This window comes from Triplophysa dalaica, chromosome 20 (assembly GCF_015846415.1).
Source record: "Triplophysa dalaica isolate WHDGS20190420 chromosome 20, ASM1584641v1, whole genome shotgun sequence".
NCBI lineage: Eukaryota > Metazoa > Chordata > Actinopteri > Cypriniformes > Nemacheilidae > Triplophysa > Triplophysa dalaica.
The window spans coordinates 7,756,205-7,777,960 of record NC_079561.1 but is presented as its reverse complement, the minus strand read 5'-3'; the positions used below and the strand labels follow the sequence as shown (position 1 = coordinate 7,777,960).

General features: G+C 39.6%; 1 protein-coding gene across 2 annotated transcripts; it reads right to left on the bottom strand.

The window, feature by feature from the left end:
• Positions 1 to 1,333: 1,333 nt before the first annotated feature.
• On the bottom strand, positions 1,334 to 20,279 carry arfgef2 (ADP-ribosylation factor guanine nucleotide-exchange factor 2 (brefeldin A-inhibited)). Of its 2 annotated transcripts, none has more exons than XM_056732721.1 (39): positions 19,935 to 20,279; positions 18,128 to 18,158; positions 17,379 to 17,502; positions 16,359 to 16,505; positions 14,843 to 15,022; positions 14,247 to 14,562; positions 13,965 to 14,099; positions 13,767 to 13,885; positions 13,493 to 13,626; positions 12,532 to 12,766; positions 12,348 to 12,447; positions 12,118 to 12,257; positions 11,867 to 11,975; positions 11,481 to 11,670; positions 11,273 to 11,384; positions 10,977 to 11,182; positions 10,810 to 10,894; positions 10,546 to 10,717; positions 10,278 to 10,429; positions 9,911 to 10,039; positions 9,638 to 9,796; positions 8,908 to 9,055; positions 8,693 to 8,789; positions 8,559 to 8,599; positions 7,914 to 8,083; positions 7,672 to 7,823; positions 7,381 to 7,553; positions 7,130 to 7,290; positions 6,919 to 7,049; positions 6,702 to 6,831; positions 6,447 to 6,582; positions 6,085 to 6,223; positions 5,686 to 5,743; positions 5,355 to 5,469; positions 4,892 to 5,031; positions 4,447 to 4,618; positions 4,158 to 4,296; positions 3,621 to 3,738; positions 1,334 to 2,993 (listed from the first exon to the last, which is right to left on the bottom strand). In XM_056732721.1, exons 1-39 carry the CDS (start codon positions 20,098 to 20,100, stop codon positions 2,829 to 2,831), a joined length of 5,526 nt encoding a protein of 1,841 aa, XP_056588699.1. In that variant the 5' UTR covers positions 20,101 to 20,279; the 3' UTR covers positions 1,334 to 2,828. The 2 variants fall into 2 exon arrangements, with proteins under 2 accessions (XP_056588699.1, XP_056588700.1); XM_056732722.1 differs by having other exon boundaries at positions 5,358 to 5,469.
• Positions 20,280 to 21,756: the final 1,477 nt, after the last annotated feature.

Genomic DNA, 21,756 nt, shown 5'->3' with positions numbered 1-21,756 from the left:
GGAAAGTGACCGCAGCCGACGCACACCGGAGAGACACGATTACGCTCAACCACGTCAGTCAGTGAAAACCATACACGGAGACACCAAAACATTGAGCATACTAATATTATTCGCCAAACTCTCCATTACTCGAACTTGAAGGTAAAGAGAGCTTTCCAAATGTCGGCTTGCGGGATAACGTTACTAGCGTACGGAAAACCCTGGCAGATTATCGTTTTGACATATGTTATCGGTTTAATATTATATGCAACGCTAATTTCTCAATGTCTGTGCTGATTCGCATACAATGCATGCTTTAACGTTACTAATGTACGCTGAATGCGTGTATTTATTACGAATAAACGCAACACATTGAATGCATTTGCGCTTTATAAAAGTACTGCAGTCGCAAGATCAGCCAACACTCGTAAAGCGCAAATTAATAACAAGCTCCATACAATTTATGGTTCTTTCTAGCCATCATTACGTCTCCCGTAAAATCCAGACCAACTACGTCAAATTTTCCTCCATTCGGCTAAGTTAGCTAGCAGTGTAGCTAGCGTCATGGGAGATGGACTGGCTGTTCAGGGAACGACGAAATCAATTGTAAGCAAAATGCGGATGAAAAGATAACGTTTCCAATAAAGCGTCCTCGCGGACCTTCGGTAACGTTACTTACTCAGACAGTTGAGAAGGCAAAGTCCTGATCTCCCGCATGATCGATTTCGACGCGTTTCTCCTCTACCAGGCTGTAGTCACTATGTGGAGCCGCTGTCAGCAGTGTGCATTCAGCAGCGCAGGCTAAGCGCTGAGTTCCGCCCCTTACAACTCCTCTCAAAACCAAAGGCCTATTCATTTATTACTGCACATGCATCCTATGTGCGTGGAAGTCTGTGGAATAATCTATAAAGTGCGTTGGTAAACCCCTAATACAAATTTGAAAAGGAACACCGATGAGCAGACATGTTTCAATCGCATTTTGCGCTCTAATCACTAAGGTTTAACACTCAAATACGCTGCTGCTGACAGAAAACTAAATATACATAAACTCGTTTCCTTGGCAACTTTTACACATTATGCGTGATATCAAAAACTAAATAAACACAATTCATTTACCCATTATTATCATGACATTATGGAAAATCGATGAAATATGTGAGTGTGGGTATTATGAGCTCTAAACAAAGAGTCGCAGAATTACTATGGTAACCTTTGTTACCCCCCAAACGCTCTTGGTTCGCAACTATTCTAGCGACACCCCGTGGCGCATTCAAATAAGTCATAATTGCGTCATTAAAACGCATTTTAAATGGCGTTGTCAATTAAACAACAAGTATTAAAGTAAAAAAACATCTTAGGAATTTCACCTTTTCTCAACTTTATTGATAACTGCACCAAATGCTCGGGAGATTACATCACAATATGTATAGAGTTGAACATTATTCTGCATATTTTACATCAAAACTTTACACTTTATTTCTTGGACTGTATATATTTATATTTCCCAGTCTCAAGTGAGGCAAAGTAGACATCCATAGTTGCAAGGGAAGGAATGCTTTTCCAGAAAAGATTTAAATGCACTTCAAGATGTATGAAATACATCCTTAATGAAATGAATTAGGGGTATTGGTAATACATTAGTAACCATATGTTGTGGGGGTTTGATGAAGGTATACCTGGATTATACAGTATATTCTTATTACTTCCATTTTACTTTTTTGATAATGATACCATGATAATGGCATTCATGATGTAAACTTTAGAGAAGATTCAGTCAGACTCAAAAAGAGCTAACAGCACAATGCACAAATAAAAGTTAAAGTCTGAGCAAACCTTAGTGTACTTAAATGTAATGTTCATTTAATGTCTTAGGGATTCAATGATAAATACAGATAAATTGGAATGCAAACTGAAAGAACCCTTCAAAGAGACTAGGCAATGGAAACCAAATGAGCATGATGTGTGACATTTAAGGAATGGTTGCGTCTGCTCGGCTAGATTAACAAGTGCACGTATTGACACCTGTAAAATAAACAACAACTCTTTTCGAAAGCAACTGTAACATTCATAGAACAATTTAGACGTCAGCGTGAACAGACTGAATCTCAAACAGGGTCGTTTACCCCAAAATAAAAAGCATTTTAATGCCAGAAAAGAGGCTAGCCTGAATGTGAAACTAGCCCTTACATTTTTAATGGGTATGAATGTAAATTTTTTATAATGGTTTCAGTAAAAGGACATGACAATGCACATTTCTGGACCAATCCTTTACAGATATCCCACAGCCAGCTGGGAAACGCTAAGTGCACATTGTCTGTCATCTACAAAGTCTTAACAGGGGTTGATCACATTTCTGTATTTACTCTTATAAATGGACCTCTGTTTTTTTCCATTCTGAGATGTCAACATTTTAGCCTTTAAAACAGACAAAATATTTAACAAGACAAAAGCCAACAGACTGAAATTAATAGACAATCAGAAACCAGCTATACAGTAGTATTGGTAATAAATTATTGTTGCAGCCATCCAAAAGAAAGTAAAATAAAAATAAACAGCTATGACTCATGGACACAGACGGATGACACAAAGGAGGTGTCAGCTTCGAGAAGCCCTGCTGGGTCACAGTGCTGTTTTCTCATTGGGGAGTGGTGGATGAGTCAGGACTGGCAGAATTAACATGAGGCAGTCACACACAGCCCAGAGTAATTAGTTTCTGCATTAGTCAAAGCATTCCTGTGCAGTCCAAAAAAACAACAGGAGAATTGCTTATTCTCCTTGACCATCCATCGCATTTTCAGCCTCTCTCTTCCCCCCAAAGTTCAGAGCTGTGATCCCTGTTCGTTCGTCATTTAGGATGATAAAGGATGCGCTTGGCCCAATTGGGTAGCAGCGATGTGGAAGACAGAACCAATACGGAGGAAAAATCGCCGCAAAACTGCGCGGAGCTCTGGAATGAGGTCAAACTGCATCATCTCGCACAGATGGTGGTAGTAGCAGGAGGCATGAGGCTTGAACTGCAGGGACAGAGAATGTTACAGTGAGTTATACATAAAAAAAAATATTATTTAACCCAGGTTCAATCTACCTCTGGGAACACCTGATGTTATCAGAACAGTGATGAATGGAAAATCTGTTTTAGTAACAGACAAGAAAGATCCTCAGGGCTGTCAGAGGTCTGTCTGCGTAAAAGTCTTATTTACATATAAAGGTCATCACACTCAAAACCTGGCGTATCAGCAGGGTGCTTTCCATAATGATAGCCTTAACATTGACGCCTGAATGATAACAGATATTCAAAACGGGGTATCCTCCAGGAAATACCATTCCCATTAGCTCCATTGGACTCCCCCATACATTTAAAAATATTTTTGAATATTTTGAGATTTTCTAGAAATTTCTCTTCTTGTGCCATGCAATCTAGACCATCAAACTACAAAATTTACATTTTTTGATGAACTACTGCAATAACCAACGAAAATACGGGTGCAAAATCTCAGATAAATAATGCTGTTTGTCATAAACATTCAGGGAAACAGTTAATTATTGTGTCAATTATAGATGTTCAACTAGCCACAAGTTGAATATTGGACCCTGCATCTAGTCCTCTAGTGCACTGAGATAATGTTTATGTATGTTATTACTTTCTCATCAGGCAGTCTGAGTGTCCGAGTAAGAAGCAGCAATAGGAGACTCGTCCAGGCTTCCCGATGGCTCTCTGAGGTAAGACTGATGAAGTATGCCAGAGCTTCACTACAAACTCTACATCAAAACACACACACAAACACGTTTAATCTCATCTGTCCCAAACCTTCCTGTACAGAGGATGTAAATCAGAGAACTTACACATTCGACTTATCTGTGAGTTTTACACAAATCTGTTCTTACCATTTTATTAGTCATAAAGATAATCCCTCTGTAATAGCAAAGCACTTTCTGGTGCAAATTTTAGTGATGAGTGTAGCCACTAAATTTAATGATTTCAATTATAAAGTATTAAATCATAACTTTATCATCATAACTGCAGACATGTTAACAATATCACACCCTCACGTAATATAATAATAAATCAAATTACAACAATTAATTAAAACACAAGGTGTATTAGGCATATGACACAAGATTAGATCATGGCTGGTCACTAGGTGTAATGCATAAAGAAAGCAGACGACCGCACTCACTGCAGCAGACGGGTCTGGATGTCTGACCGGGAGTTTTGCAGCTGCGTGTCAGAGTACATGCGAAAAAGGATCCTCAAACTGCAGGCCAGACTACTGGTCTCCTGCTTTAGAAGATTTGGTTTTGACTTCCCCTTGAAGCCTACACAAGCCCACACATACAAAGAACAATAAAAAGACAGTCTCCTTAAATGACAGCATTAACCACAACCCAGACAAGGAAATAAAAGATTGACATTTGTGACCATGACATCAGCAGATTAAAGCTTTTCGTGAAGATGGCAGTGCAGACCTGCTCTCCATAGCGATGTTCTTTGCTCATTGTTGGAGTTGAAGTCCTTGGCAAACTGATGGGACTCAAGGAGGCAGTCAAGCAGTTTGAAGAGGTGCTGTGAAGACAGGTGTTTGTACATGCCCGGATCGGGCTCCGTTTCCCCATCTTCTGCCTCCTCAAGTGCATCTCTCTGTGGAAAAACTCACAAAGTCAAAACTAAGACTCATATGTCATAGTCTGAATTTTTGTAAAATTTCTTCTGAAAACCTTTTTTGTTTATGAAGTAAATTCGAATGTTAAAAAAAAGATAAAATGATAAGGACTCCAAAAGGCTTTAGTTATGTCGCATCTATGAACTTTGCTTGCTTGCTTGAATGTAGATAAAAAAGCAACAGAACTCCATTTACAACTTGGATGGAGTATGCTGTGATTGGGTGTAATTGTATTATTGATCTCAACAAACCTGAGCGGCGGCCATGTTCTCAGCATCTTCCCTCTTGCTGGTAGCTGGGTAAAATACAATATTGTCTATGGTCTGAATCAACTCCAGCTGTACGACACACTTCATTAGCAGCCCTGCAAACAACCTGTGGTCCGAGACCCCTAGAACAAACCAGAGAATGATCATGTTAAAGTACACCTATAGAGAGAGACTTCGCTACAACAGTAAAGGAATAGTGGGGTAGATGTGGTAAGGGAGAGAATCATTTTGAACGCATCAGTAATAAAGTGTAAGAGAAAGAGTTAATTTAAGTCAAACAGAATTTGTCAGGAAACAATGCTTGCCTTAAAATATGCATAAAAATATGATCTTTAGACTGTAACATTCTCATCAAACACTAGTAATCTACTGTTAAACATACAGCGATTCAATGACTTCAAAGTTGTATATTACAATCCATGGATTTTAAAGTGATAATACATACTACCTTGGGACTTCCCCTTCCAGGTTTCATCGCTGGCTGTGGACATCTGACTGTGTCCTCTTTCTGACAGGGTCCTTTCATAGCTACTCTGAGACTGAGAATCCACCTCAACATCCTAAACAAACAAACACAAATGCATTTATTTAACCACTGCCTAAAATGCAAATGTCCACTATAAATAACAAGCAAAGTCTACTGCTGGGTGTGTCTTAGTGCTAACAGAACATGGAAAACTACTATGTATAACAGATTAAGATCTTCGAGGTGCTCATTTGTGGACAATTATCTGTGTGTTCATTGGCAATATTTATTTAAGCTCTTGTCATCTCACCATGTGTTTCCCTTCTCCCACCTCCTCTTCCTGTCCAGCTGGTCGCCATGTCAACAAGCTGTTAAGAGCAAAGTCAGAATCAAACTGTGAGAGCATTTAATGAGCGGAGAAATAAAGCAGCTTACAAACAGACTGCCAGAACACATTCAGATTTTAACAGGCTTTTTCATGTCAACACCTGACAGGATTATTGAAAATATGTTTGGACATCAGATAGACAAAAAACTTGATGCGTGATGAAAACAAAAAATGTTATATACAGAATCTCCCTTTTTTATTAATCTGTATATTAATTAATTTATGAATGAATCTATTATATAATAGGCCTCATCAAAACAAATCCAGACAAAACACTTTCATGTGTCACTGAAACAGATGGTATATGCAAGATTGTCATACGCGTGAGGGCTGGTGGTCTGGAAAATGTCCAGCATGCAGGCACAGGTGATGTCCCACACCTCCGGACTGAACTTCTCCCCGTTCAGGATCACCAGGTTCTCCAGACAGTTTGTGCCTGACCGCGCCAAGTGCTCATTATCTGACAACAGAAGCGGAGTTATAAGCGTGTAATACAGTGAAACTCAGTATTACCACACCCAGATGATTTAAAACATCACCACCTGCTGCACAAACATGTTTCCACAAATGAGGTGACATTTGTAGGTGTCACGTTTTAAAGTCCTGCTAATCGTATTACGCAGCAGATGGAGAACTCCAAAAATTCCCAAACTCTCGCTTCATGATGAGTGCATAATCCCTACCTTGTTTCACACACCACTGAAGCTGTGCAAATATATCCACCAGCAACACCTCGCTGAGGGGCTCGTAGAACTGCGTGAACACGTCGCAGATCGCATACAGGGCGTGGTTACATGTTGTTGTCATCCATTCGGTTTTCTACACAAAAATAAACGCAAAGATTAATTAGTTTTGTGCATGCTTGGTAATTGCTCAGCCTGCTTGTTGTTATGATCAAAAACATCAATGTCACAACATATTTCACTCATTTCACTCACCTCAGTTTGCTGCTCTGGAAGCTTCATGTTGTCAAAAATGCGAAAGATGATCCTGAAGAGGTCATGCCACCAGTGCTTCTCAAAGGTGTGTCCGTAACTCTTCATAATCTCAAACATGACTGTCAGTCCCCTGTAACACAAGGCAAACTCTCAATGATAGCCACTTCACATTTTACGTACGAAGATAAAGAGAGCCTGGGCACACGAGAGGGCCCACCTTGTCCTGACATCCAGTTTACATCGGTTGATGATGCAGGAGAGCTCAAACAGGATGGGGAACCAGCCTCGCACCCAGACACGGTCACCAGGGGCGACATTCATATCATCGCTAGTGTACTCTCTTAGTGCCTGGTAAGGAAGAAAGTGATTTAAAATCTCTGAAACTCTGAGATTATGGGTAACAGTAAAACTGAGGGTACATCACTAACCTGCGGCCGCTCAGACACGTATCTAGCACAGTGGCGGATTAGCCGAATGGCTTCCATACTGGTGTCAGGAAAGGCAGCGTTGCAAACAAACTCTGATAAACATTTTACAGCGTCTTGGAAAGAGTCAATGGCTGCCGCAAAGTGCTGCTGAAATGTTTTCACTGTGGGGAAGATGATAAGAGGATGTTTTTGTAGAGAAAAAACAAACAAACAAAAACATTTTAATAATGAAGCCAATAACTGGTACTTACTGACAATATGACCTGTAGTTTGAAACGCAAGATTTACTATGTTCTCATCATGATCTGATGCTGCATGGTGGAACACAGAGAAGATGTTTTTCCAACCAGAACGAATATTAGCAGCCTGAGAGTTCACCATCTGGGCCACACAACGTATCACCATGTCCCGAATAGTGGGTGATCTTAAGAATGGATGAGGAAGATGAATGTACAAGCAACAACAAAGTAAACATGCACGTGTGTAGCATCACCGCATGGTTGTACAAAATGCTATATTTTTGTCTAACTCGCATGCCTCACCTGTTCTTTTTCACGATGTGTTCAAATGGCCTTAAAAAGTCCTTCTGGAAACGGAAGTTGGCCAGTTCTCCTTTCTCCAGAAACTTCATAGAAAGCTGTCTCAGGGAGTCCACAGCAAAGATAGCCACATCCTCATTGGGATTACAACCCACCTACCATACCAACAACACAACAAAAATCCTATACACTTACTTATCAAATAACATATTGCTCTGGTGTCATCTCTGGTAAGGTAAACTAACCTTGTTGAAATGATCACCGATGACCTGCCAGATGCGTGACCACTGCAAACGGATGCGGTTCATGTTGTAGTAGGAAATCTCCACTATTTTCTGCAGACTGAACATGCGCGGTTGGTGCGCTGAAGCCAGTTCGTCCATGGACACTGCGCATAGCCAACGCACAAAGTCCACTGGAGATGAGAGCACAAACCTTACATTATGGTATGGAGCTTGGTCACAATTTGGCCTTAGTATAGTTTTATTATGTACATTAAGAGAATTTTTGGTGGAATTTATGAATCTTGTATGCCAGAAGTGGAAAAAAGTATAAGATGGAAGAATTCCTGAATCGGTTTAAAAATGTTATGAACTGTGGCATATATTGGAAATTTAAATTAAGAGGTAAATTTTAAGTCATATACAAATTAATGGGGAAATTATCAGCACAAGGATGCACAATTCCAAAGAGGAAGCAATTGAGGCTGAAAAACCCCTACGCACTGTTAGGGACTTCCTTGTGATGTAATTGATGAAATGCATGAATATGTCTTGAGACTATTAGAATATCTCATGGAAAACAGGGTCGCTATAAAAACGCCTACTTGCACATAGAAAACACAATATATAATGTATATTACTTTTGTGTGCTTTAAAGCAAAATCATACCTATGGCATTTCCATCGAGTCTGGTAGATCCAGTAAAGATTCTAAAAGAAACAAAAGAGGAAAAGGAAGGTCAGTCTAAACAGCATAAACAATAACGCTGTATATGTTTGTGTTGTTGTGTAACTGCAGTGCACCTGTCCACAGCCACCACTACACTCTGGGAGCTGGTCTCCCCCACGGACTCCTGGATATGAGCCATCTGACGCTTGTCTGGACCTCCAACCAGAGTACCTGTGGGAGACCAATAATATTGTTTTGTTCCATATGGAACTCAGTTGGCACACACAGCAATAAACCCACCAGACTGAACGCTTCGGCCTCTTCAGAGAGCAGTCAAACAATGGCTTACCTAAGCCTAGAGGCATGAATTCATCTCCCCCTGATGGAAAGCCTTTTATACTGCCTCCCTGGTCTCGGACAACACCAGAGATGTAGCGCGTCTTCACCCCTGTTCCAATCAACTGAGCCAACTCCAGCTGACTGATACACCTCAGAATCTACACGAGGACAAAAACCAGTCGGATATAAAGAGACAGGCAAGAAGTGTTATCAATAAAGCAAAAAAGGACATATAGGGAGTTACAGAAGAGAGCAGGGGTTAATGGCAACCATTTTGCCTGAGAGAAAATATGCCAATCACTCCCAAGATTTACAGTTTTTGATATACAAGTGATACATCATCCAAAAATAAAAATCATTTATTCATCTTCCTGTCATTCAAAAACCTATATGAGTCTTTCCACTGTAGAGCACAATAGAAGATATTTTGAGACATTTGTGGTTTTGTGTCCATATAATGGAAGTCAATGGGGGCAATTTTTATTTGTTTACCAATGTTTTTCAAAATATCTTCTATTTTGTTCTGCAGAAGAAATAAAGTCATACAGGTTTGGAATTACATGAGGTTGAGTAAATGACGATAAAGATACCCCTTTATAGACATTTCAAATATGGGTAATGTGTTACTTCCTGGTTATTAACGAAGTTATTCATATTCCAGTTACTGTTAATACCAGTATGTTTTGTGGTTACATCAATAATATTTTTTTAGTTTAGAAAAACATGTTTCTGTTGCTCACCTCATGCCAGGAGTTGCCCAGGTAATTTCCATCGGTGTGTGCGACCATGATGAGAGTCTTTATGGTGTCGATGTTCTTCTGCTTCATTTCTGTGATGCTTGAGCTGGCGGTCAGCAGTGTAAACCTGGCCAGTGCCTGAATGTATGCATCCCTCTCCAGCTGCATGTACAGGAAAATACATTCCATAATATTTAGACCAAGCTTTGTAAGAAGGAAGTAAAGATATGCTTGACATTTGTGCATTAAAAATGCTGTTAAGAGCCAATCACAAACCTGCAAGTTGAAGATGCATGCGATTCTGATAGCGCAGCGGATCCCCTCCAGACACAGGGACGCCACTTCCTGATCATCACAGTCCTGTAGTCCGACGCTAAAGGCCGCCAACAGAGGAGTCCAGGCCAGCTGTTACACAAAGATCAATACACACATGACGAAATCACACAAAAATTAAAGCATAAACTAACATAATTTGGTTTCAAATAATTCTAACTTTCTAGCCTTTCAATATATGTTACTAGACTAATGGGTGAAACCACTTCCTGTTACATCATTTGCCCATGACCCAATAGTGACCTTTCATCCAAGACTCAATATGTGCGTTTACCTGCTGTCTTGAAAGCAAAAAATCTGTTTCTGTTACCTTGAACATGGGCCGGACATGCTCCAGATGAGTAGCGCTGAAGAAAGGTGCCTGAGCATGACTTACAGCCTCCATTAGAGCTTTAGCCGTCTTGGCCATCTGCTCCATCTCCATGTTATACAGGAGCCTCCTCTGCTTCTCATTGGGTACATCTTAAAGAAAGAAAAACTGGACTTTAATCAAACCTGAAGCAGGAAAAGAAACCTCAAACATCAATATGGAATTTTTTTTTTTTAAATCTCGCAGGACTAAGGGAAGATGCTCTTACTCTGTTTGCTGGACTTGGGAGTGATGGAGTATTCTTTACTCTCTTTCATGGCGATCTTCTTGCCTGCGATCTCGTCATAGATGGAAGACAGATATTCCTCAGGCAGGTCCTTGCTGTCATTAATGCCGCGGTTCATTTTTATGTACTGCTCCTTTGTCATCTTGTTCTTCACCTAAAGAGAAAAACCAAAAGGTACAGTTGGGCCAACTTTAACCTCTGTCTATAGGAACGCTATTAATAATCAGGAAAAAGGATCAGTTTTACCTGTGGGCTGTGCAGGTCTGTGGTTAACATGATGATGGAGTACGCAAGTACATAAGCTGTATCTGCACTGGCGAACAGAGTCTGCCTACAAAGCAACCGACCAATCGTGTCAGCACAAACAGAAACCCCATAAACAATTGGAAATACGATCAGATTGCATTATTCACCCCTGATCGCACTCCAGGTAGCGAGCGGCGAACTTCTCCATGAGCCTATCGATTTTCTGCGCTTCACCCGGAAGCCTGAAGCCTTCCAGAAAGACACGGAGTGCTGACACAAAGTCTTTACCGCAAAAGTCCAGCTGGTCCACGTAACTGTACATCACCTCCTTATTAAACTTCACATTCTCTCCCAGAAACTCTCCAACCTGAGTCTGAATACAGCGGAGACAGAACTCAAATCAGCAATTGAGTAGTCAATGTGGTACAAAATATTCTAGTTTCTGGTTTGTAAATGTGCTCACTGTGTCCAATCGCTCCTCCTGGTGCAAGAACTGGGCTATGTCCTCCTGCGATGTTCCCAGCATGCCTTGCTCCTGTAGGTACTGCAATCCCCTTTTTGGTTTCTTGTTAAACCTTTACGACAGACAGAAAATGGTCAGAGTGAAAAAAGAAAAAACAAGCAATGGAAAAAACTAAAAATCAAAGACTGATATGAAATTGAAGACTCACAGATCAATACCATGCTCGATAATTTCTTTCTGCTGTTTGATGACCTCATATTGTTCAGGGTGATCTGGATGGGACTGCTGAACACTGGAAGATACGGTGGAGTCCAGAGAGCTCACACTATCTCTGCGAGAGGACAGGTGATCAGGGAGCTTTCCATCTGCACTGTCACCCTCTGCTGGACGCTCCTGACCTACATCACAACACAATACGAATCACAGCCTCGTAAAAGAACCAAAGCCTAAAACAATACCAGAAATTACAGTGAACGTGTATCAAAACTCTTTTTTGAACAAAGGTTCCAGGCTTTTACCACTAGAGCAGAACCTAAAAACGAATTATACAGGAACTTACTGCAATGCAAGCAAGAAGATACACAATTGTCTTACCGAGGTTGGCCTGTAGATTGGGGTTAACGTACAGATCTTTGCTCCATTCCACCATGCACTTCAAAATGGACACCAGACATTCCAGTCCTTTCTTTCTCAAGCTCAACTCCTGAAATTTATTATTACCCGATTTTTTAAGGTGCGATTTGAAATGAAATGCTGGGGTAATTGATTCAAATGGTACATAATTTCAATATGTTCTGGAAACGAATCTGTATCGTATTCAGTATGTTTGGATTCCTTTTAAATACCTGTAACGGAGTCATGCCGAGCTCTTGTCCACTCCTTCCCTGGGCGATTTTAGACAGATCATTAACAAGCCGCTCAAATATGTTGGCAGCATTGAGATCACAGTCATAGTTCACGTAAATATCCACCACACACTGAGCATCTAGAAGAGGACAGAGACTTACTCAGTACTGAATTTCATATTAGAATCTCGACAAGTGCATTTTAATGTAAATCGTGCATTTCCTCTGACCTGCACAGATTCGAGTGAGAGTCTGGATGACCATCCACTTGTGCTCAAAAGAGCTAGATGATGTCTCCAGGATGGTCAGAAAGATCTCTCTGAAGAACACCTGAGAATAATCCAGCGTAGTTTTAGAAATAAAGTAAGCAATTCAAAGTTATACAATGCAAATCTTGCTTCATCATTTCTTTACCTCGATCTGCATCTTAAGATGCACTTTGAAGTGAGAGAGCAGGGTCAGGAAGATAGCAAGAGAAAGTTCAAAGACTTCAGGCACAGACGAGACACCGTTTTTTGACAGTGCCACACACAGGTACTGCTTGATAGCATTCACGAACATCTCATGGGTTCTGAATACAGGACCGGCACCTTGGAGCACTGACAGCAACAGTTGTAGCGAAACCACCTTAGAACGCAACTCATGAGATCTGTGAGGGAGAAAGAGAATTCAGAAATAGTACACAAGTACTGAGTTACAGTAATTTCAATGTTACACACATTGTTTTAGAAAATCACAACCACACACTAGTCACAGTCTACTTATCTGACAAGTGCTTGGAATAGTAAATAGAAGTCCAATAAAACACCAGTTTATTTGTCTGTAAAGATGTATTTAAACCCAAGTCTACAAATATAGCCGTAAAAGTTAAATGTCTGTGCTTAGGTAAGGTTATCATATTGTTTAATTCTGTGAACTAATACATGTGTTTTTGCTATTTTAACAATATTTCTTTCAATTTTCAAATAAAAATATTGTTTCTATTTGGATTTATTTGCAGAAAATTTGAAACAGGTCAAACTAACAGAAAATATGCTGTGTATTTATTCAGAACTCAAATACTGCAAAATAACGCATTACTTTGAAGCAATCCAACAGTAATATTGTATTAATAATGTATTTAGGAAAAGTCCAATAAATATTTTTTTATATGGTAACCTAATTTTTTAGCACAGTTTTCATGTGTCTTTTCATGCTCTCAGTGTTTCACATTGCTGTTGGATGACTTTGTCACTCCTGAGGTTTGATTTTGTTGAAATTCAACAAACACTTGACTGGAATAACCACAATGCACCTAGTAATACTAATTTGAAATGAAAATTCGGAGCGGTTTCTTCATTTTTTCCTCTGCTTTATTTTGTCCTCTGGTTCTTACTTTGGGTCTGGTGGTCCATCAGCTAGGGGCTTCATGGAGAGTTTGCAGAGCGAACGGAACACGAGGAAGGCGTCCTTCTGCAGGATGTGGGAGAAGCGAGCAGCTGTCTGGCAGCCATGCATGGTTTCTGCATCCTGCTCATACAAATAATAAAAGACCAGTCTGACCACAATGAAAGCGTGTCTTTACAGATAATAACTGAATGTCTCTCATATGAAATGGACTTGCTCATTCGACCCCCATAGTTCAAACTGAAAGCATATTAAAAACCCACCAGAATATCTGTTGAGGACTCAGAGGCACGATTGTCCACCATTCCGTTCATCTGCTGTGAGTCCAAATGGACAGCAGGGGTCGGCATTCTGGTTTCAGAGTCAGAATGCTGATCCAAGCCTGTCGGACGAAGGCCAAAGGTTAGGCAAATTTGCATTCAAGCAGGAACGAGAGCATATCAGGTTCAAGTGTGACTCACCTCCTTCAACAGAGCTATCTCCCAGACCGCTGTCTGGCTCGGCCTCTTCCAAAACCTCAGTAGCTGCTTCAGTTTCAGGATGTAGATGACCCTCCTCTGCCTCCAATTTAAGTGTTGGGCCTGACTCTTGAGTGTCTAATTCATTAAGAGTAAAAGATAAAATAAAACCTTCCAGAGGACACTTAAGCCATGCCACTAAAATATACTACTGAAAGTAACAGTAGCCAGAACTTTGATGTGTTTGGCCTCATACGTCATTGTAGCCTCATACACCATTGATACCTGGATGTGGAGGTTCCTTTGAGCTCTCTTTATCTGAAGCAAACTCCTCTTCTGACTTTGACTCTTCTGTCTGGCCATTGATAGAGGATGAGTCTTGAGGGGTGGAAGGGGTAGAGGGGTCCGCTGGGGGGCTGAGTGAAAACGAAGGGGAACCGTTCGGTTCCGAGAGGGCTCGATCGAGCCACGGAGATCCGGACCCTCGGCCGGGGGTGGGGGAAGGGTTCTGGGTCACAGGTGAAGGGTTACTGGATACTGGTGAGGGATTGTGCAGTTGTAAATGTTGTCTTTCCTTTTCCAACTCCTGAGCTTCCAGAGCCTGTAAGAGAATCAAGAGAAAGTCAAATGCCACCTAAATTTACCAACTCATACTGCCACAATCGGGCCAAACAGTTCTGATAACAGTAAGGAATAGTTACAGTTAAATTTCCACTTGAATACAGTACAGCACGATTACAAACCTTGGCCCGGAATATTCTGAATGGTCTAACTGTGCATAGCCGGGTTATGAAGTGACCATAGAGTTTCTCCTTTGAGAATTACTATCGCTTTCTTTTCTACTTTTCGGAGTGAACTATGTCCTTAAAAATTACACTAACCGCCTGACTCTCCATACGGGTGAAGATGACATTAAGCATTTGTGTGAGAGTGGCTTTGGCCGTGGTTTGGTTGATCAGGTTGCGGCTGGCCAGGTAGATGTTGTAGCATGTCCGTACAGTGAGAAGAATCGTTCCCTCGTGGATCTCTATGTGCGGTGATGTCACAGCTGTCAGAAGAGCCTGCAGAGCATGACAATGATATACTTCACAAACAAATAAAAAATTAATTACTGATTTACTTAGATATTGTAGGGTCCAAAGGTTTAAAAAAAAAACATTGGATGTCTGTGATTTATTCTCTTATTTATACCCGGAAATAAAGTTGCAGGACTAAATGAAATAATAAACAAAAACAAACTGGGAGATATTAAGCCATCAATACAAAAATAGTGTTAATTTCTCAATTAAATTTTCACTAACATTGTCATGTTACAATTGCAGATTTAAAAAAAGAACGCAAAATTATACTATGATTGGTCTCAGCAATAGAACCTTAGACTAGTTGTATATGAGAACAAACATGATTTAGTAAGTTTATGGCTACAGGTCAAGTCTGACACTAACGAAAACTGATCAAGATAAATGCGTATTTAAGACATTTAATAGGTGGTCTTCTCAGATCATCATGTGAGCATATATTTATTTACACATTTTAGTGATAAACGTTAAAGGGATACTTCACCCAAAAATGAAAATTCTATCGTCATTTACTCACCTTCGAATTGTTCCACATCTGTATAAATTTCTTTGTTCTGATGAACACAGAGAAAGATATTTGGAAGAATGCTTATAACCAAACAGATTTTGCCCCCCTTTGACACCCATAGTAGGAGAAAACACAATGCTATTCAAAAGTGCCTCAGAACTGTCCTACATTCTTCAAAATGTCTTTTGAGTTTCAACAGAACCAATTTTTCTGCTATGAGAGTCAATGGGGGGCAAGATCTGTTTGGTCATAAGCTTCTTCCAGATATCTTTCTCGGTGTTGATCAGTAATAAAGCATAAAATAAATGTATACAGATTTGGAACAACTCGAAGGCGAGTAAATGGTGACAGATTTTCATTTTGGGTGAAGTATCCCTTTAATCTTACAGCAAACTAAAACTAATACACATGTAACAATTTACACAAGTTGGTGCCCTACCCTATTATGCAAACCGTTCCTCTCTTTATGTAAACAGCCTCATTTCTCTATGTCGCTGAGGAGCTGAAATACAGCATGCTTATCTACAGTGAAAACAGTTTGGCTTGAATCAAAGACTTTGAACCAGGCCTGGCACAATTATGACATTTGCCTAGTAAATAATTACATTTTTGGTGGGGGGGCTTTGACAATTACAAAATAAAATGAATCATAAATATTTCAATTTAAATAGCTCAAACTTTAATTCCAGAATCACAGAATTTCAGTCTGCTCTCAAAATATATTGCCATTATATCGCCCATCTCTCATTCGGTCATAAGCTGGGGTGCTTGTTTAGAAAAACAAGTTGGCATGATGGAGGGTTGTGTCACCTTAATGATCTGTAGCTGCACCCCTTCATCTGTCTGTGGACCCTGAAAGCAGTTGCAGATGGTCTCTAAGAGCCGATCAATCAGTCGTTTCCCTGGAGCCCCGCTGTCAGGGGCATTTCCTGTGATGTGGCCGTATGCAATGAGCTTCTGTTGTGAGACAAGGATATGTTAAAGGGGTGCTGCAACGATGTGTCATCCATTCTGACCTCTTTACCATGTTAAACGTGCTGTCTTCTCATGCTTAACATGGTCAATATGTCAAAAAACGAGTTGGGGGTATCACATAGTATTTCTGTGCTCAATACACTCCCCAAGCAATCTTACAGGTTTCGGATTTTTTTCCCCGAACATATAAAACTGTTTTGTTACAATTTTTCTAAGTCCCGTTTTGGACAATTCTCCCAGAAAAAAAAGTGTCACGCCCACAAGGCAGCATGGAGAGCAGGTAAGGAGCATGAGCAGACGTCACTTTCACTTTTTGCAGGAGAGAGAGAGAGAGAGAGAGAGAGTAAATACATTTGCGAAGTTCAGGTGTTTTCTGTGTTTTGTTGACAATGTGCTTTAGTTCAGCCTACCCCTCCCCCCCACATGACATATGATTTCGAAAGTAATCAAACTGCTGTATCTATCTTTTATAAATGTGATCAAACTAAATACTCTTCAAAGATACGACGTATGCAATACTACACTATAGGTACTCAAGATTAATATAAGATTGGCAGAAACCCCAAGTGTTAAGGCCGCTTTAAAACAAGTGAGTGTTGAATTTCTGAACTAAACCGGTCACCACTTGATGTCCAATGTAAAGTCTGTCTCATTAAGCTAACGATCTTAAATAACCTTTGTGGTTAGTTCCCTGTAGATCAAATCACAAGACTGAAAAACTTGAATTGAAAACCTTTCACGTGTTTTAATTCAATAATGACAGGGTTGAAATGTCAGGGTTGAACAGGATGACGCAACGCTACAGTCTGAATGCCAGGAGCACAGAACACAGGACATCGAGAACACCAGACGTACCTGCAGGCAGTCGAGAGATGTGCTGACAATGCGGGGGGACTTCGACTGACACGCCAACTCGAACGGGAGGACGTACTTGTCCGCTTCAATGTAGTTAGCTCGGGGTGGAACAATAGTGCCATCCCTGGTACACACAGATTTCACAGCAGAGATGAGTACAAAAATTTTATGATACAGTATTGCAATACACCACAGTTTTTTATATTACCCCGGTTTATCATGACAGCATGGATGCAAACAGCAACAGCAGTGAATGAGTGTGACCAGTGTTTGATGTTATTACATATCAAGGATGGTTCAGAATAAAGATGCATTAAACTACAGTGATCCTTTTCAGAAATGCTATTAAAATGTTCTCCCCGTGTTATTTCAACGTTTCAGTGAACCTTAAAAGAGACAGATTAAAGGGATATTTCACCCATAAAAAATATTTGGTCATCATTTACTCAACCTCCTGTCATTCAAAACCCGTAGGACTCTTCTTTATCGGCAGTACAGAAAACAAGATATTTTGATTAAAGTTGGTAACCAAACAACACTGGCTCCCATTTACTTTCGTTGTACGGACACAAAACCACAAAGATATTTCTCAAAATAAGGTATTTCACACAAAAGTCTTATACAGGTTTTGAATGACATGAGTGAATAAATCTTTTAAGAATTTTTATTTTTGGGCAAACTAACTATGCCTTTAATGGATGGTGTACAGGGAATGAGATGAGGTGCAAGGAGCTCAGTTGTAAACTTACTTCTGTTTTTCCAGCTCAAGCTTGATTTCATCTATGAAAAAAGAAAAACAAATGAACACACGAAGATACTGTTACATCACAGAGAATCATCTATAATGACACCCTCCTTCAAAGCAAACAGACCTGAAGCGGAAGTCAATCAATCAATCAGGCACAAAAAGCTTACTGTTTTTTAGTTGATGCATAATAAGAATATTTGAGTAACGCAGTCTTGAGTACCGTAGCATATCTGTGTAGAAATAACATATACACATACTATAACCGTGCCAAAGCAATTAAATACACAAGCAACGCCTACTGTATATTGGTGCCTACTCAGCAAGATGTAGAAATGATTTTAACATTCACATTTAAAAAAATATAAGCAACTTAAAAGCTCAAGTACCCATTCATTGTAATGACATGGTAAAAAATAATCTATACAATTTACTGCAATTGCCTCTAGACAAAACGTTTCCTATTAATAAATTAAATCTAAGGTCCACGAATAAACATGTTTTCTAGTTTATTTATTTCTGTTTCATCACTTACAAGTGCCTTTAAATTATTATTCATTATCAGGCAGCCATCTTCTTAACAAAAGTTACAGGAAACAGCTTAGTCAACATCATATTTCATAAGACGCACACATTGCAACATATTCTAAATAATTTCTTAAAAAATCCTTAACCTGGCAACCTGAGACAAGGCTGCATTTATTATCACTGCTGAATTGAGAAACTATGTATACAAGCCATTACCTAGCAGTGAATCCGGATGTCTCATGGAGTGTGTAAATATAACTCTATGGCGGTCTACCTCATTCAATTACATGAGGGAATAAGGGGAGTGTCTGTTTGAAGGCACGCACTTTTTTAAAGTGGATACAGTTAAACAAACCCAGGAAAGAATTACATCACACGCGAAAGACCTTAACACTGTAGTTATCAATTGTTTTTTAAGATAACACAGCACGTATACATGAAGAAAAGTCAAAATATTGAGTTTGACCATTCTGTTAAAATGAAGCTCTCTTTATTCATGACTGATATGTGGAAACCTCCGGAACAAAGGTTTAACGGTGGAAAAGCTCACCAAGAAACTAGATCCTCCTGTTTCAACAAGTACTCGTTCAGTTAGTAAATAAGTAATGGAGCACAGGCGGGACGAGCCGAATGAGTTTGACATGCACACACACATGCTCACATTGAAACAGATAAATAACCGCTGCGGTAAGTTAACGTTAGTTATTCTCCCAAAAAACATGAGTTCCCAGCTAATAGCGATCAAACATGACACCATATGACACGTTAAAACATGCTTAACGCTATATTTCATACGAGTTCAAACTGCTAAAGTACAAAAAAGTATTCGAAATAGGCCCAGTGCTTATCTGCATCACGCACAATGCAGATCGATACCGATTTGTAGATCTGTAACTGATCTTTAATCGATAAGTGACACAGATAACACGTCTGACAGTTGAAGTCACCACAGCAGCTAGCATCTTGTCAGATAGCAGCTAACACATGCTAACAGCTCGTGATCAACCAAAACAAGACAGGCTGAACACGCCGATATGTCATTTAGACCTCTGCATCAACATGTGATTTAATTTCCGCTGAAAATAGGCATGACAATCTAAACTAAAGAAAAATATCACACAATACTGTCAGACCTGTCACTGGCGGCTGCTAGGATGACGTTAGCGCGCTACCCGCAAATGTATGTAAAATGTAAGCAGGCAGCGGGAGGCTAACTTATGGGATCTTAATATGTGATTGAGGCCTAAGCTGTCTTCACGAGGACCAAAATAAAAAGTACTCACCTAGCGCCACTTGACAGGCTTTGCGTAGCTGGCTGTGCTGGCTCCGCTTCACCTCCTTATCCGACAGGATTTTCTCAAGCGCTCGAGACAGAAACATGCTTTTGGTGCTCAGTGTTTCTGTCTGCGTATGCCGTCGATGGATTTCCAGCTGTTCTTGTTCTTTCATCTCTCGGTCGACGTTAAAGAAGTCACTCAGGCCGTCATTTCTGGCCCGGTCCCTGCGGTTTGGCAGGTGTGTGGGGTGTCAACCAGGAACGGGCCGCCGTTGTCGCTAGTTAAGACACGGAGGCAGTTGGACGCTGCTGCTCTCTCAGCACTGCGTCGCCATGTTGGCCGCACGTCATGTCACGTGACCCAAGACGCTTACAATGATGTGTACATGCATGGAGCTCGGGTGATATGGAAGTGGGGCACGTATGTTAGTCTGGGCAGTTTGGTCAGGGCAGGTATGCTTTGGCATAGGTCAGGAAAAACGTACAGGTTCAACATTAGAGGAACATTCATGGAATCCAAACATAAAATAAAGGAAACGGCGAGCATGAAGCATCCTATACAGAAGCAAAAAATAAAAATAAAACTGAGAAGAATCCGTCATTGAATGAATATTGGACTTAACTGTTTCCAAATGTTATTATATTATGTAATATTTTTAGACATACATTTGTCATAATAGAATGTTAAGGTCAACTTTATTTTTCAGAATTGCACAGCCCCATCAAACTTGTATGAAATTATGCCAATTTGTTAGACATAAATAAAAACAAAACAAATCTACATCTACAAAGAAATGTGTACAATAAATAAAAAATAAGTATTACTCACACTTTCATTTCTTAACATTTTTGTTTATTGTATTTTCACTTTTATATGTGTTTGCATGACATAATTTATGTATTTCAACATAAATGTATATGTATATATTTCTACGTTTACATGTCTCCACTTTTTTGTGTCCAGAACATAGATTTTTTTTGTATATATTTATTGGATGAAAAAAATGATAATATCCAGTAATTGTTTACAATGTCAGGCAACTCCGAAGAAGCAAAACTATTTACTTTAACTTGAGCAGAACTGCATTTTATAGGCTATTTTAACTGAATTGAAAATGTAGCTACTTGTCATAGACCTCTGGACAAGACATTTGCACTTTGACACACACTGTGCTTATTAAAAAATACAAACACAGTCATGGGCATTTTAACCAATAAAAATGTAAATAATTAAATACAAATTATAACTTTTTAATAGTTGATGTGGTGTAGGATGTTGCCTACACCACATGGTGGCATCATGCTTTCAGAGTTTGTGGATTGACATTTTGTGAACTTGGTTTATTACAGAACAGTAACTTGACCTCTCTCAAATTGTTAAATTCAACAAAAGGCTGAGGCAGGTTTGGAGAGTTGAGTTAGCAACACTAAAACAGTATTACTGTTAACCAGACCACTTTTATTCTGTGCTTTAAATAGTACCACTGACTGTAATAATCATGCATTGACATGAAACTGAACACTTGCAAGGGTTTCATAAAACACAAATAACTCCAGCCTATTTTTGCTTGGTGATTGGCCAAGACTTCAATTTTTTTTTTTTTAAAGATTTAACTTTGGTTGCGCTTTAACTTTAGTGTCTAATTAAAATATTTCAATAAAAGTTAAATGTAGTTTCAGAATTCCTTTACTCCATTTACACTAATAAATACATTATATACGAATGGTGGCCTTTTAATATAAATGTAAGCATCTCGCACACAACATTTATAACAGATGAAATTAACATTCTTTTATTATACAGCCAAACAGTTAAGAAACAACATCAG